The 13,573-nt window shown below is 44.6% G+C and overlaps 1 protein-coding gene across 2 annotated transcripts in view; it reads right to left on the reverse strand.

The window, feature by feature from the left end:
- Positions 1-9,602, reverse strand: part of DBN1 (drebrin 1) — a 114,654-nt gene extending 105,052 nt beyond the window's left edge. The window contains exon 1 of one of the 2 annotated variants that reach the window (XM_077265922.1): positions 9,229-9,602. In XM_077265922.1, the coding sequence (XP_077122037.1) occupies positions 9,229-9,314 (86 nt within the window). In that variant the 5' untranslated portion in view covers positions 9,315-9,602. The remainder of the gene's footprint in view (positions 1-9,228) is intronic. The other variant, XM_077265921.1, reaches the window with a different exon arrangement.
- Positions 9,603-13,573: the final 3,971 nt, after the last annotated feature.

Genomic DNA, 13,573 nt, shown 5'->3' on the forward strand with positions numbered 1-13,573 from the left:
TTGCAATAAAAAGCATATTTTAGTGTGTGACAGCTGCCAATCATAAAAATCTAAAAAACACTATAAAAGTAAATCAAACCGCCCCTTCATCACCCCCTTAGTTAGGTAAAAATAATAAAATAAAAAAAAATGTATTTATTTCCATTTTCCCATTAGGGTTAGGGTTTGGGCTAAAGTTAGGGATAGGGTTTGGATTACATTTACGGTTGGGGGTGTGTCAGGGTTAGGGGTGTGTTGGGGTTAGGGGTATGGTTGGGATTAGGGTTAGGGGTGTGTTTGGATTAGGGTTTCAGTTAGAATTGGGGGGTTTCAATGTTTAGGCACATCAGGGGCTCTCCAAACGCGACATGGCGTCCGATCTCAATTCCAGCCAATTTTGCAGTGAAAAGTCAAACGGTGCTCCTTCCCTTCCGAGCTCTGCCATGCACCCAAACAGTCGTTTACCCCCACATATGGGGTATCAGCACACGCCCGAAAAAGGAAAGCACAGCGCAGGCGCCGGGTACGTAACTGAAGGCAGAGGAGGCGGCGCCCAATCGTTCCATTTGGGACTGGTGAGTTCAGTCTGGCGGTTGAGCATGCTGCAATCTAATGGGAATCAATATGCCCTGTCCTGGAAGCAGTACTGGTCCTACTGGTCAAATCCCACTGATCAATAGTCCATCACCTATATGGTCCCAGTGGTCAAACCCCAATGATTAATAAGCAATCACCTATATTGCAGACAGGCGACAACTTCTTTGCACCCGACAAACCTTTTAAGTAAAGCTACTGTACTAATTAGGTTTCTACAATCCATGACACATTGTATTATTCTTATCAGCTAAGGTTTCTGTTATCAACCTCAGCATGTCAGGCAACTTTGCTGTTGAAGTTCAAGGTTATTTATTCTTGCCTGAAATCCATTTCAATTAGGTGCTATTAATACAAGTAACAGAAGGTCTCGGCTTCATACATGAAGGACTTCCTGAACTTTTGTGAAAACTGCTGATATTGTACTAAACCTCTAAATAAAAGTGAAGAAGATTTACCGTATAAGGAGTGGGGATTTATAATTCTCTTGTATAGTCATGTAGAAACAGCATGGACCTGATTCTGTGCAGAGAACATATTTTGGCTATGAGCAATGCTTTACAGAACAGACTAAGGCCTGCTCCACACCACATTTTTGTGGTGTCCTTCACCTATCCGTTTGTACAGTGAAAAAAATATTTTTCCACAAGATGGATTTAATCAACCAAGGTATCATTAATCCGTGTAACGGTGATGACATGACACTGTAGGTTACTGAGCACAATCCTGCTGACAGGTTCCCTTTAAAGAGGAATATGTCACCAGATTTTCTTACCAGCAGTATGATCTAGGAGCAGAGACACTGATTCCAGAGATGTGTCACTGTCTAAACTGCCAGCTGTCATTTTGGTAAAATCACTGGTTTTATCTGCTAGCAGCTAATCTAATATTGAGCCCTGTATAACCCTGCCCTACCACTGATTGTGTACACGGACAGCCTTCTGGCCATGTACAGATAGCTGCCAATCACTTGTGGGTGTGGGGTTAGATTACCAGGCAGCAGGTTTACTAGCCTTCAAATAATAACCCTTGACTGATAAAACAGTGATTTAAAAAGAAAAAACACACCTACACCAAGCTGCCCAGTAATTGACATCACTAGAATCTTGATCTGTCACGATTCCACCAATCACTGGGTCCTAAGGAAGCTGTGACAACTCAGTCGCCAATTTGAGGCAGGGGCGTGCTGAGCGATCAGTAGGGCGAATGATAACTCAGCTGCAATCAGGCCGGGCCTGTGGTGTTTCCTCCAGGTGTCACTCGTTCTGGGCAATTACCTGGCTATTTAGGTGGCAATGCCAGTTATAGCTTAGCACAAGTGGTGTGTTTGCTCTGTGCTCCTAGTACTTATATTCGGATCTGTTGCCAGGCCTTGGATTTGCCTTTGACCATCCACTTGCCTAGCCCTTTGTCTTGATCTGCTATCTTCTTAGAATTTTGACCCTTTTATGTGACCTAACTACACCTTTGTCTCACCACTCTGTTTATGACATACCCTCCTGGCTTATGACCTTGGACTCCTTGATGGCGAGAAGAGACTCAGCTTCACATTTCAACTGGCCTATACATTTGTCTTTTTCACCAGTATGGATCCTGTTCACAAGCTCTGTGACCAGGTGGCAAAATTTCAGGATTTGGCTAAGGAATATAAGAGTCTTGAATTGTCACAACATCAATTGCAGGGTCAGAAACTTAGATTGATGAAAACTTCCCATAGCTCTCCATTGCCGGGAGAAAAAAACAAAACAAATAGGGCTTTCCATTACAGATTCCCTAGGAAACTTGGGGGTGGCCGACAAAAGAAGAGGGTACTGTCACAATTCCACCAATCACAGTTTCCCAAGGATGTCCTGATTGACAGCTCGGCAGCCCAATCTGAGGCAGGAACGTGCCAAGCTATCAGAATTGTGATGACAGCTCAACTGTCCAATCTGGCCAGGCCTGTGGCTCCAGGTGTCATCCATTCTGGGTGATTACTTGGCTACTTAGCTAGCAATGAGAAGACGAACATTGCCAGTTGTATCTTAGCTCAAGTGGTGGGTGTTTGGTCTGTGCTGTGAGTGATTATATTCTGATCTTTGTTGCCAAACCTAGGATTTGCCTTTGACCAACTGTTTGCCTAGCCCCTTTGTCTTGATCTGCTAAATTATTGGAATTCTGAAGTAGGAATTTGACCTGACTACAAGCGTGCTCAGATAAGGTGTTATCGGAGCATGCTCGTGTACTAATAGAATATCTTCGGCATGCTCGAATACAATGTTCGAGTCACCATAGCTACATGCAGGGATTGGCCGTTTGCTAGGGAGATCAAAAGCAGTAAAAAAGGATTTTAGGGAAATATCAAAAGCAAAAAAGATGCTATAGGGTTTCTACAGGATGAAAGGGTGAAGGGGTCAAAAATGCATCTGTGTTCTCTAAGAAAGCAAATGCAACATCAACTGATCTTCATGGTGCCAGCGAAAGAAAAAACAGAATGCAAACTCTCGATAAACAGAGATGGTGAAGTCAGGTCAAAGATTGCATAGGGAACAACTGATTATTTCCTCTATAATATATGACCATGGTATTAATAAAGTGAAGCATTGTTTTGAAACAGACCAGCATGTGTGAATACACCTGATAAGTGTTTCACTTATTAATCAGGATGTAGTCGATAAGGCAGCTTCTTCGGTCAGCAGAGAGTACAGTACTACAATAGAGCAGATCGCAAATATCTTCATATATGTCGTCAGATTATGTCCAATGGTCCCCACAACCAGTCTTTATTCCATCACAGAAACCATTGTTTCATCATTACCCATCGGTCCTCACTGGTTGGTAAAGCCTATGTAATGTCCTGAAACAAGGCTGAAAAGTATAGGTTGGTATAAAGGCAGAAAGCACTTTCGGATGAGAAACGTAAGAGGTATACCTCCAGAGATATTCTCCAAATAAATACTAGCAGATCCTCAGTATATTTCAGACCTTATGCGCATGGTTTTCCTATGGTTCCATATTACAGAGCAATTAGTGTCCCATGTGCTGCCATATGGCGCTTTCCTACTTCATGGTATTCTCTTCTAGAAGCATTTCTCTGTGGCATGTTCCATTTCATGCCAAATTACAGTTCTATTTTCACAGACTTCTGAGTGTAGTGAGCGTGGTGAGATACAATATAGGCCCACAGATTTCTATGAGTGCTGAATTAGATACATACAGTATTGTACAAGTATAACGCGGTTAGGTACATTTCACTCTAAAGAACTGCTCCCGTGTGTGTAAAACAGACATGGCTGCAATAACAGAGCCAGTGTCCGATTCATACCAATGCCCACCAACTAATTCATTAGGGTCAGTAATTACATCATATTTACAAGGTGAATGCCAAATCGGTAATTTAGTTTTACATTTCCAGAAACGGCACAACGCAAAGTCCTCAGAGAAAGTTCATTTGTGGTGGAATGGTCGCAGATGTTCCACAGTAAGGGCAGATTCACACCTCCATGTTTTGAAGGCCAACACAATCCAGCTGCGAGTCTTCTGAAGTTCTGACCCAAACTAAAAGCCTCATATGTCCCTTTGAGAATGTTGTGTTCCGGTCAGGAAACATCGATGCATGAATCTGGCCTTGGGGAAAGTTCCCAAGGTATGGAGTTGTTGAAAGAATCACTATTAGATTTGTGCAGGTGAAATCTGCAATTTCTAGATGAAGCCGCTACAGAAACCTAGCGTTTTTTTCCAGTGTCTTTTCTCTATACATTCCAGTGTGTCTGTTTCTACTACCAGTGGCAATAGATGTTTTCACATCAAGTGACAAAACTTCTATACTTTACAGTGTTAGGCTACTTTCACAGTAGCGTTTTTGGCTGCACGTCGCAATGCATCGCTTAGGAGAAAAAACGCATCCTGCAAAGTTGTCTGCAGGATGCGTTTTTTACCCGTAGACTAACATTACCGACGCATTACGATGTATTGCCACACGTCGCAACCGTCGTGCGACGGTTGCGTCATGCTTTGGCGGACCGTCGGCACAGAAAAAGTTACATGTAACGTTTTTTTGTGCGCCAAGCCCGCCATTTTCGACCGCGCATGCGCAGCCAAAACTCCGCCCCCTCCTCCCCGGACCTTGCAATGGGGCAGCGGAAGCGTCGTAAGACTGCTTCCGCTGCCCACGTCGGGCATTTTTTTCACAGTATGCGTCGGTACGTCGGGCCGACGCTAGTGTGAAAGCAGCCTTAAACACGGCCAGCACATCCACGTGCTGTATGTGATTTTCACAGATCCATAGACTTCTATCAGCCCTTGAAACCTGTGCGGCAGGAAAAAGATGGACATGTGTGTTTTTACACGGACCGTGTGTCCATGCCAAAAGCAGACATGGGATTAGCACCATAGATTATAACTAAAAGTGTGTGTCTATATCTATCTATAGCTACACATCAATTAGAAAAAAAAAATGCAATCTGTTGCTCCCTGCCGAAAAATCACTCTATTAATTCATAATCAAATGAGGCTTACGTGGGTGTGATCAGAGCCTCTGCCTCCCCCTGACTATTCTCCACCCATCCTTGACGCCGCAGTCTGTGAGCTGAGTGGCGGAGAAGTGTTCTAATCACTTACGCATTATTTGAATATGAATTAAAACCCACAGTTTTCTACTGAGGGAACAACAGATATCAGGAAAATGTATGGATGACATTATCTTTCAGAGCGCCACATGACCATAGAAACAGGTTGGTGGCGTGGATCGTGTCTGACATATTCCCTTTAGGAATCCATTAACTATTTCATATTCTGGTAATTGAAAACATTTGATCCAATACTTAAGTGATGACGAGTATTATCATTTAGATAAAGCGAATGTTGGAGCCTAAGGTCCGCAGCAGCTTTCCATGCGTTTACAGTACAATGTAAACCTATGGAAAACGCAATCCGCAGTGCCCATGCTGCAGAAAAAAACGCGCAGAAACGCTGCGGGTTACATTCCACAGCATGTCAATTTTTTGTACGGATTCCTCAGCGGTTTACACCTGCTCCATAATAGGAATCCGCAGGTGTAAAACCGCAGGTGGAATCCGCAGGTAAAACGCAGTGCCTTTTACCTGCGGATTTCTCAAATCCGCTACGGAAAAATCCGCAGAGCTCAAAACTACGTGTGCACATACCCTCAGAAAGCTCCATTCTAGAGCGCTGTACTTGTGATCAGACACCAGCTGCTGCTGCCAATGATCAGATGTCAGGACAATGCAGTGATACAAGACACAGCTGTATGCCTCGCTCAGTACAGCCTAGCCTGCAATGCACTGAAGCTAAGCTCGGAGACAATCTCAACATCTACTTGATGCAGGTCTCATATTTCATTAGTGAACTGAAAACAAAAGGGAAATGTGCCAGAAAACACATCGCTATATTCCGAGCTTATCCCAGAAAATTGAAACCTTGACGCTCCATGTGGTGACTCATAACCAGCATTTATTAGGAGGGCAAAGAGTGATGAGGATCAACTATCGGCATGGAGTCAAAGGACATGTGGATAGGGAGGTCTGCAGATCATCTGATGCCCATGGCCTACCACACAGACAGTCAGCAGTTGCCACTGAAAACATGCCAACATAGAAGTAACTTCTACAGCATGTCACCTATGGTAAAGGTCCAGTACAAATAATTACCGTAGTTTGTTGTACATACAGGCAAACCTCAAATAAGTCGCCTAGAAATAGAGCAAGGAGCCTGTACATCAGTAATAAGAGTGGGAGATCTAGAGCCGAGCAGAATCATGTGACAGCTGCGGCTCTGACAACTATAAACAACTAATCAGGACCAAATTCTTTGCCCTCACTTTAAAATTATGAATATTCAGTGGCTGAAGACACTAGGAAGTGCATTGTTTTTTTATAGGCACGGGCTGACCAAAAGATCTAGTTTTTCCCCTGCACAGTGCCACTTTCCAAAAACTTTTCCAGAAGTGACTGATCAAATCAAATCGCCAGGATGGGGATCCTATGAACCCTGTGCTGCCCTTTAATTCAGTGTCTATGGAACTGACAGCGACAGCCTTGTCAGTCCCATCTAAGTTAGGTGCAGATCCAAGTTCTAGTCCCTCCTGATCCTTTTTTTTAAGCTAGAGGCTGCAAACTATAGTTCCCTGAGGAGTTAGGTGGGTGCTCCATGGTGCAAGAAAACCAATGAAAGGACCCATCTTTAAGATTGGTGGGAATCCCACAGGTCAGACAGTGATACCATAATCTAGCTTCAGATTCTAAGACAAGAACACCATTGTAAAGGAGCATGCAAGTTAGAAGCTATCAAGAAGGACTGCTGGGTCACTTGCCTGCCATTCAAATAGAGCGATAGTTGACGGTATGCATTGCTGAGGGGCTGCCCATAGAATAGGTGAGAATTTATCGGTGGGGTCTACCCACACCGTTTGGCAGAAGAGGGCACTTTCATCACCATTAGAATAGAGCGACAATGCACTGCTCCAATCAGTGGCAGACACAGACGGAAGAGGGCGCAAGTGCAAGAACAGTTTATTGGGCACTCTCTGAGTCTAACAGGACATGCTTGCTGATTTAACGGGAAAGTGCACCCCTTTACGGATGCACGAATGATATCTCCGACCCTGGCTCCAATCATTCTCTCTGGGGCTTATGAGTGCCTTGTTCAGCTTTTCCTGCAGCCCCCATAGAGTATGATTGCATCGGTGTCTCTCCATTCTAATGATGGATATGACGGATACAAATTCCCTGTTCTGCAGTCCGGGAGACCAGACCCCCCACCAATCAATACGTTATTGCTTATTCTATGGATAGGTCATAACCTGTTTTAATCGGAGACTCCCTTTAAATCCTGATCACGGGAATGTATATGGGACAGTGCTCAGTTATGTCCATCAGCTCCACAGACTGTGACTTGAATGGCAGTAAACATTAGAAATCCCCCCTTCTATTAATCTGTGGGGGTCAGCAGTCAGTTATCCCCTAACTGGCAGATTGGTGAAGACTTGTTAAAAGGATTGTTACAAAGGAGGAGACTAAAAACCTCAATTATGCAGATCCCCATTGACCCATATTAGGGGGAAATTATTTCCTAACTCCAAATATGGCTAATACATTTAAGCAAGAATGGTACAGGGGTCATTTTACGTAAGAACCTGAAGTATGTGGACAGAGATATGCAGGAGGGTAGGACAGGGGTTAGGAATGCAGAAAACCAGATAGGATCTGAAAGTGCTGTAGTGCAGCACTGCAACAAGTTGTCAGGAGGTACAAGACAAAGGCAATAAAACATGTGAAGGTGGGTGTGTTAGTCACACAGTGCCCACCACGGCCCTAGACAGCTCGTCACACAGTGCCTGCCACGGCCCATCACACAGTACCTGTGTGGTCACATTGCAAGACTTCCTTTGTGTTAATGGACATAATAGACAAGTTGCTTTAGGAGCATTAATCAGCTGTTTGCTCTATGGCTATGGTTATATTTCTCTCATTATTGGCTTATGAATGAGATGTTGCAGATTGATAGTATATCGACTAACAACAGGATCTGCAGAGCAGGAAACTAGCAGGGAACAAAGAAAAAGGTAAAGCAATAAAGGGATGAGATAATACACAGTAGCACGGATTGTGAGTGAGCCAAGTGGGCAAGTCAATGGACAGAGCTGCCCCAGTAAAGATGCACCATCCCCCACATTCCTACTATCCCTCAATCCCAGGCTACAGAACTACCTCCAAAAAAGGCTAAATTAACCCCTAAAACGGTATAATACCCATAGACAGTTCCAGCAATCCTATGAGCTGATCTCAACCATTTCTTTCACATGCTGTAATGATTTGTCTGATCTCACACCCTCTCCTCCCCCCTCCATTCCTTCCCCACCCAAAATGTAAGTTCTCAATGTCTCCCCAAGGTCCCCTCCCACACAATCCCCCCTAAATCATCTCAGATAACAGAGCAGAGCCCTGGACTCTTGTGAGCCACCCTCCCTGTTCTCCAGCAATGTCCTCCAATTCCCTTTCTGCTGTTCACCAGACACAAAGAGGCAGATCTAGAGCAGCCCCCATCCAGACCTCTGCCCAGCTCCGCAGCCCAGGCTGTGGATGATGCCATCTGCCTGCCAATGCAGCATCCTCCTGCCATCCTAGCTGCAAACGCAGGCAGACCAGGAACAATGAAAGAAAACTACAGCACAGCAGCCTGAGCATCACTGACAGCCACACAATCCTGTCTAATAATCCAATCAGGCCTTCAGCCATGTAACAGGGGCAAAGAGATCCCTCCCTGCCCCCTGACAGGTGGCCCATGCCTCCAGAACATGGCCCAATGTGCCCCACCCCTCACAGCAGCACTAATGCCAGCTGCTGACACTGTATGCAGCCCCCTCATTACATGTCCTTGTAGTGGGGGCCCCTATGCCACAGTCACCCCAATCCCTGCAGGGGCTAAGGCCCCTCCCCCAGCCCTGCCCTATCCACCACATTATGTACTGCACCATTTTATCCAATGCCCCCCACTTACCCACCAGCCATTGCCATGACAATGCCCTCCTCATACCAGCACTGTCATTCTACTGCAGCACAATGCAGTGTCCATACACGTGCATGTGCCCGTACCCAGTGCCAGCTGCCCCACAAGTATACCCCGGGCCCTGCAGGGTCCTAATGCCGGCGCACTCACCAGTCTGTGGGGATCTGCTCCTGGATCACATCCTGATAGGCAGCCAGCAGCTCCAGGCGATGGGGTTTGAAGCTAACGGAGGCCATGCCGGCTGCAGGCTGACTGTGTGCCGGGGGATGGAGAGACGAGGCAGCGGACTGAGGGAGGGATGAGGAGGAGAGAGATGGAGAGAGGTGGAGGCAGTAACTGCAGCTGGGGAGGGGAGGGCCGGGGCGGGAGGAGGGGGAGCTGCGGGGTCCTAGAGCTGCTGCCCCGACCACTCATTTACCCCACGCCACTGCAAAGTGTAGCGTCCTGCCACGATCATTGCCACACCTATAGCCCACCACATCGCTATAGCCCACCACAACACACTGGCAAATAGACAATGTAGTAATTAGCCGATGTCTGCAATTGATGGCATGGAAATGGCTGATAACAGATTGCAATAGCTCTTCTTGATTAACTGGTAGAATAGAAAAAGCCTGATAGAGGACGCTGCCACATTGACAAAAACACTGCAATAATAATAATAATAATAATAATCTTTATTTATATAGCGCCAACATATTCCGCAGCACTTTACAATTAAGCAATCACAGCTCATGAGGATTTTGTGTGCTCAGGTTTAGTTCCCCCAAGGAGTTTTTGTTTTACTAATTTTTATTGGGTTTTTTAAACAATGTGTATCTGGGGTAAATAATAGGAAAATGGGGAAAGGAATATTAGCAAAGAGTAAAATGTGCAAAGGAATATTAATAAAGAGGAAAATGGGGAAAGGAATATTAATAAAGAGGAAACTGGGGGAAGGAATATTAATAAAGAGGAAAATGGGGGAAGGAATATTTACCACAGGAGTAAGTGATTGCGTGCCCTTCTTTTGTACTCAGTGTGCACTGTCACGTGCTGCGTGTCTCGCATGTCCGTGTCTCTGGCAGCCACACTGGGTTTTCTGTGCGGAATTTCCTTTTATAATTACATTAAATGCAGAAAATCCTCAGGTAAAAAAATGCACGTGTGTTTCCGCTGCAGAATTGCGCTAAAAACGCATGTTCTGCACAGGACTGTATCAGAGAAGCTGTCAGTGAAATACCACAAAGTATCAAAAACAAAGCGGCTTTACTAAATCCTGACAAAACTACAGCATCAAAAACACCATAAAAAATGCAAAGAAAAAACTCATGTGACTTAATTTACCTAAGGCCATGCGCTCACGAGTAGTGTTGAGCATTCCGATACCGCAAGTATCGGGTATCGGCCGATACTTGCAGGTATCGGAATTCCGATACCGAGATCCGATACTTTTGTGGTATCGGGTATCGGTATCGAAACAACATTAATGTAAAAATGTGTAAAAGAGAGAATTAAAATAAAAAATATTGCTATACTCACCTCTCCGACGCAGCCTGGACCTCACCGAGGGAACCGGCAGCGTTGTTTGCTTAAAATTCACGCGTTAACTTCCTTACGTGAAGTCCCGGCTTGTGATTGGTCGCGTGCCGCCCATGTGGCCGCGACGCGACCAATCACAGCAAGCCGTGACGTAATTTCAGGTCCTTCAGGATTTTAAAATTACGTTCTGGCTTATGATTGGTCGCGTCGCGGTCACATGGGAGACGCGACCAATCACAAGCCGTGACGTCACGGGAGGCTGGACACGCGCGCATTTTAAAATGCGCGCGTGTCCAGCCTTCCGTGACGTCACGGCTTGTGATTGGTCGCGTCGCCCATGTGACCGCGACGCGACCAATCATAAGCCAGAACGTAATTTTAAAATCCTGAAGGACCTAAAATTACGTCACGGCTTGCTGTGATTGGTCGCGTCGCGGCCACATGGGCGGCACGCGACCAATCACAAGCCGGGACTTCACGTAAGGAAGTAAACGCGCGAATTTTAAGCAAACAACGCTGCCGGTTCCCTCGGTGAGGTCCAGGCTGCGTCGGAGAGGTGAGTATAGCAATATTTTTTATTTTAATTCTTTCTTTTACACATTAATATGGATCCCAGGGCCTGAAGGAGAGTTTCCTCTCCTTCAGACCCTGAGAACCATCAGGAATACCGTCCGATACTTGAGTCCCATTGACTTGTATTGGTATCGGGTATCGGTATCGGATTGGATCCGATACTTTGCCGGTATCGGCCGATACTTTCCGATACCGATACTTTCAAGTATCGGACGGTATCGCTCAACACTACTCACGAGTATTTGTTGAGTTTTTTACCTCTGTATTTGTAAGTCAGACCCAGGAGAGGAACAATCAGAGGAAAAGTGTAGTAGAAACTCGTCACCACTTCTGTATTTATCACCCACTCCTGGTTTTGGCTTATAAATACTGAGGTAAAATACTCAACAAATACTTGTGTGAACATGGCCTGATAGGTTCAGAAGTGCTGCAGAAAATCTGCAACATCAAAAGCTCACCAAATACTCATCATCATGGCAACATGGCCTTACCTATACATATGAAGGGGGGCTCCAGGGCTTTGTGCCCACCATGAGAGTTTGATGCTGTGTATTTTCTCTGTGTCAAACAGTTCCAGCAGAGTGGATGGGATGTAAAGCGGTCTCGTGCCCACTGCGCTTCTTTTTTACCTCAGTGTAATGTGTCCTGCGGTGTGCGTTTCACATCCCTAACTTGTGGATTTCTCTTGCGGTGCGCTGAGTTTTCTGTGCCGATTTTTCTCATAGACTTGTATTAGATGCGGAAAATCCATAATAACTAAAAAACATGCATACGTTTTTAGCGTGTTTCCGTGGCAGAAAATGCAGGTAAACCACATAGGACTGTATAACTAAAGTTTGTCAAAGCCAAACACCGGGAAGTATCAAAAAGATGCAGCTTTATTTAAAACGTGACATATCAAAAAGAGACAGAAAACGCAATAAAAACGTATGTAAAAAAACCCAACCTTATTTGCTTAATAGGTGCAGAAATGGCGCCGAAAATCTGCAACATCAAAAGCTCATCATGGGAACGCAGCCTTCGGCTATATTCACACTTTGCATTTTTGCTGCTTTTTTCTGCAGGCAAAACCTGCTTTCTTGGCAGCAGGGCCGGTTTTAGGCAAAGTGGGGCCCTAAGCAAAGTTTAAAATGGGGCCCCAAATGCTAACATATTGCACATCACACGGAAGCATTTCGGTTGTATTTACATGCGCTGATCTCAGGCCGCTAAACGAGTGTGATCGACAATATTGAAGTTGTTGGACGCTTGATTCCCGGCATCTTTCCACCATCTGAGAAAGAATGAAGGGGACAGAACGATCACTAATAGATCACTAACAGATCACCATACAGTATCATGTTATCAGCAGGACATCTACAGTTTATACCGGCGATGTGCTGCTGAGAACAATGATTTTTATTCCGGCATAAACAATCCAATCACCCAATGAATATGCAGCATTTTGCTTGTTTAGTATAATACACTCCATAGTCCTCCATATATTATAATGTGCACCACAGTCCTCCATATTGTAAAATGCACACCCAATAGTCCTCCATATAATATAATGTGCCCCATAGTCCTCCATATATTATACTACACTCCTCATAGTCCTCCATATAGTATTATACACTTCCCAACTTCCCATAGTCCTCCATATAGTATAATACACTCCTCATAGTCCTCCATATATTAAAATATACTCCTCAGTCCTCCATATAGCATAATACACTCCTCACAGTGCTCCATATAGTATAATGCACCGCCATAGTCATCCATATAGTACAATTCACCTCCCATAGTATAATGCACCCCATAGTTCTTCATATAGTATAATGTATTCCCCATAGTCCTCAATACAGTATAATTCAGCCCACATATAGTATAATGCAGCCACCCCAGAGTATAATGCAGCCACCCCAGAGTATAATGTAACCCCCCCACAGAGTATAATGTAACCTCCCCATAGAATATAATGCAGCCCCCCATAGTATAATGTAGCCTCCTCATAGAGTATGATGCAATCACTCCTCATAGAATATAAATATAATACAGCCCCCCCAATAGAATATAATGTAGCCCCAAACAAGATAATACAGCCCACCTCCCCATAGACTATAATGTAGCCCCATCAAAGGGTATGATGCAATCATCCCTCATAAAATCTAATAAATAAAATCTATTATAAATATAATGCAGCCCCCCATAGTATATAACACAGCCTCCTCCATAGAATATAATGTATAATGTACCCCCCAAATATATAACACAGCCACATAGTATATAACACAGCCTGCCCCATAGAATATAATATATCCCTATAGTATATAGCACAGCCCACATAGTAGTATATAGCACAGCCCACATAGTAGTAGTGTATAGCACAGCCACTTAGTATATAGCACAGCCCCTTAGTATA

This window comes from Ranitomeya variabilis, chromosome 5 (assembly GCF_051348905.1).
Source record: "Ranitomeya variabilis isolate aRanVar5 chromosome 5, aRanVar5.hap1, whole genome shotgun sequence".
Taxonomy (NCBI): domain Eukaryota; kingdom Metazoa; phylum Chordata; class Amphibia; order Anura; family Dendrobatidae; genus Ranitomeya; species Ranitomeya variabilis.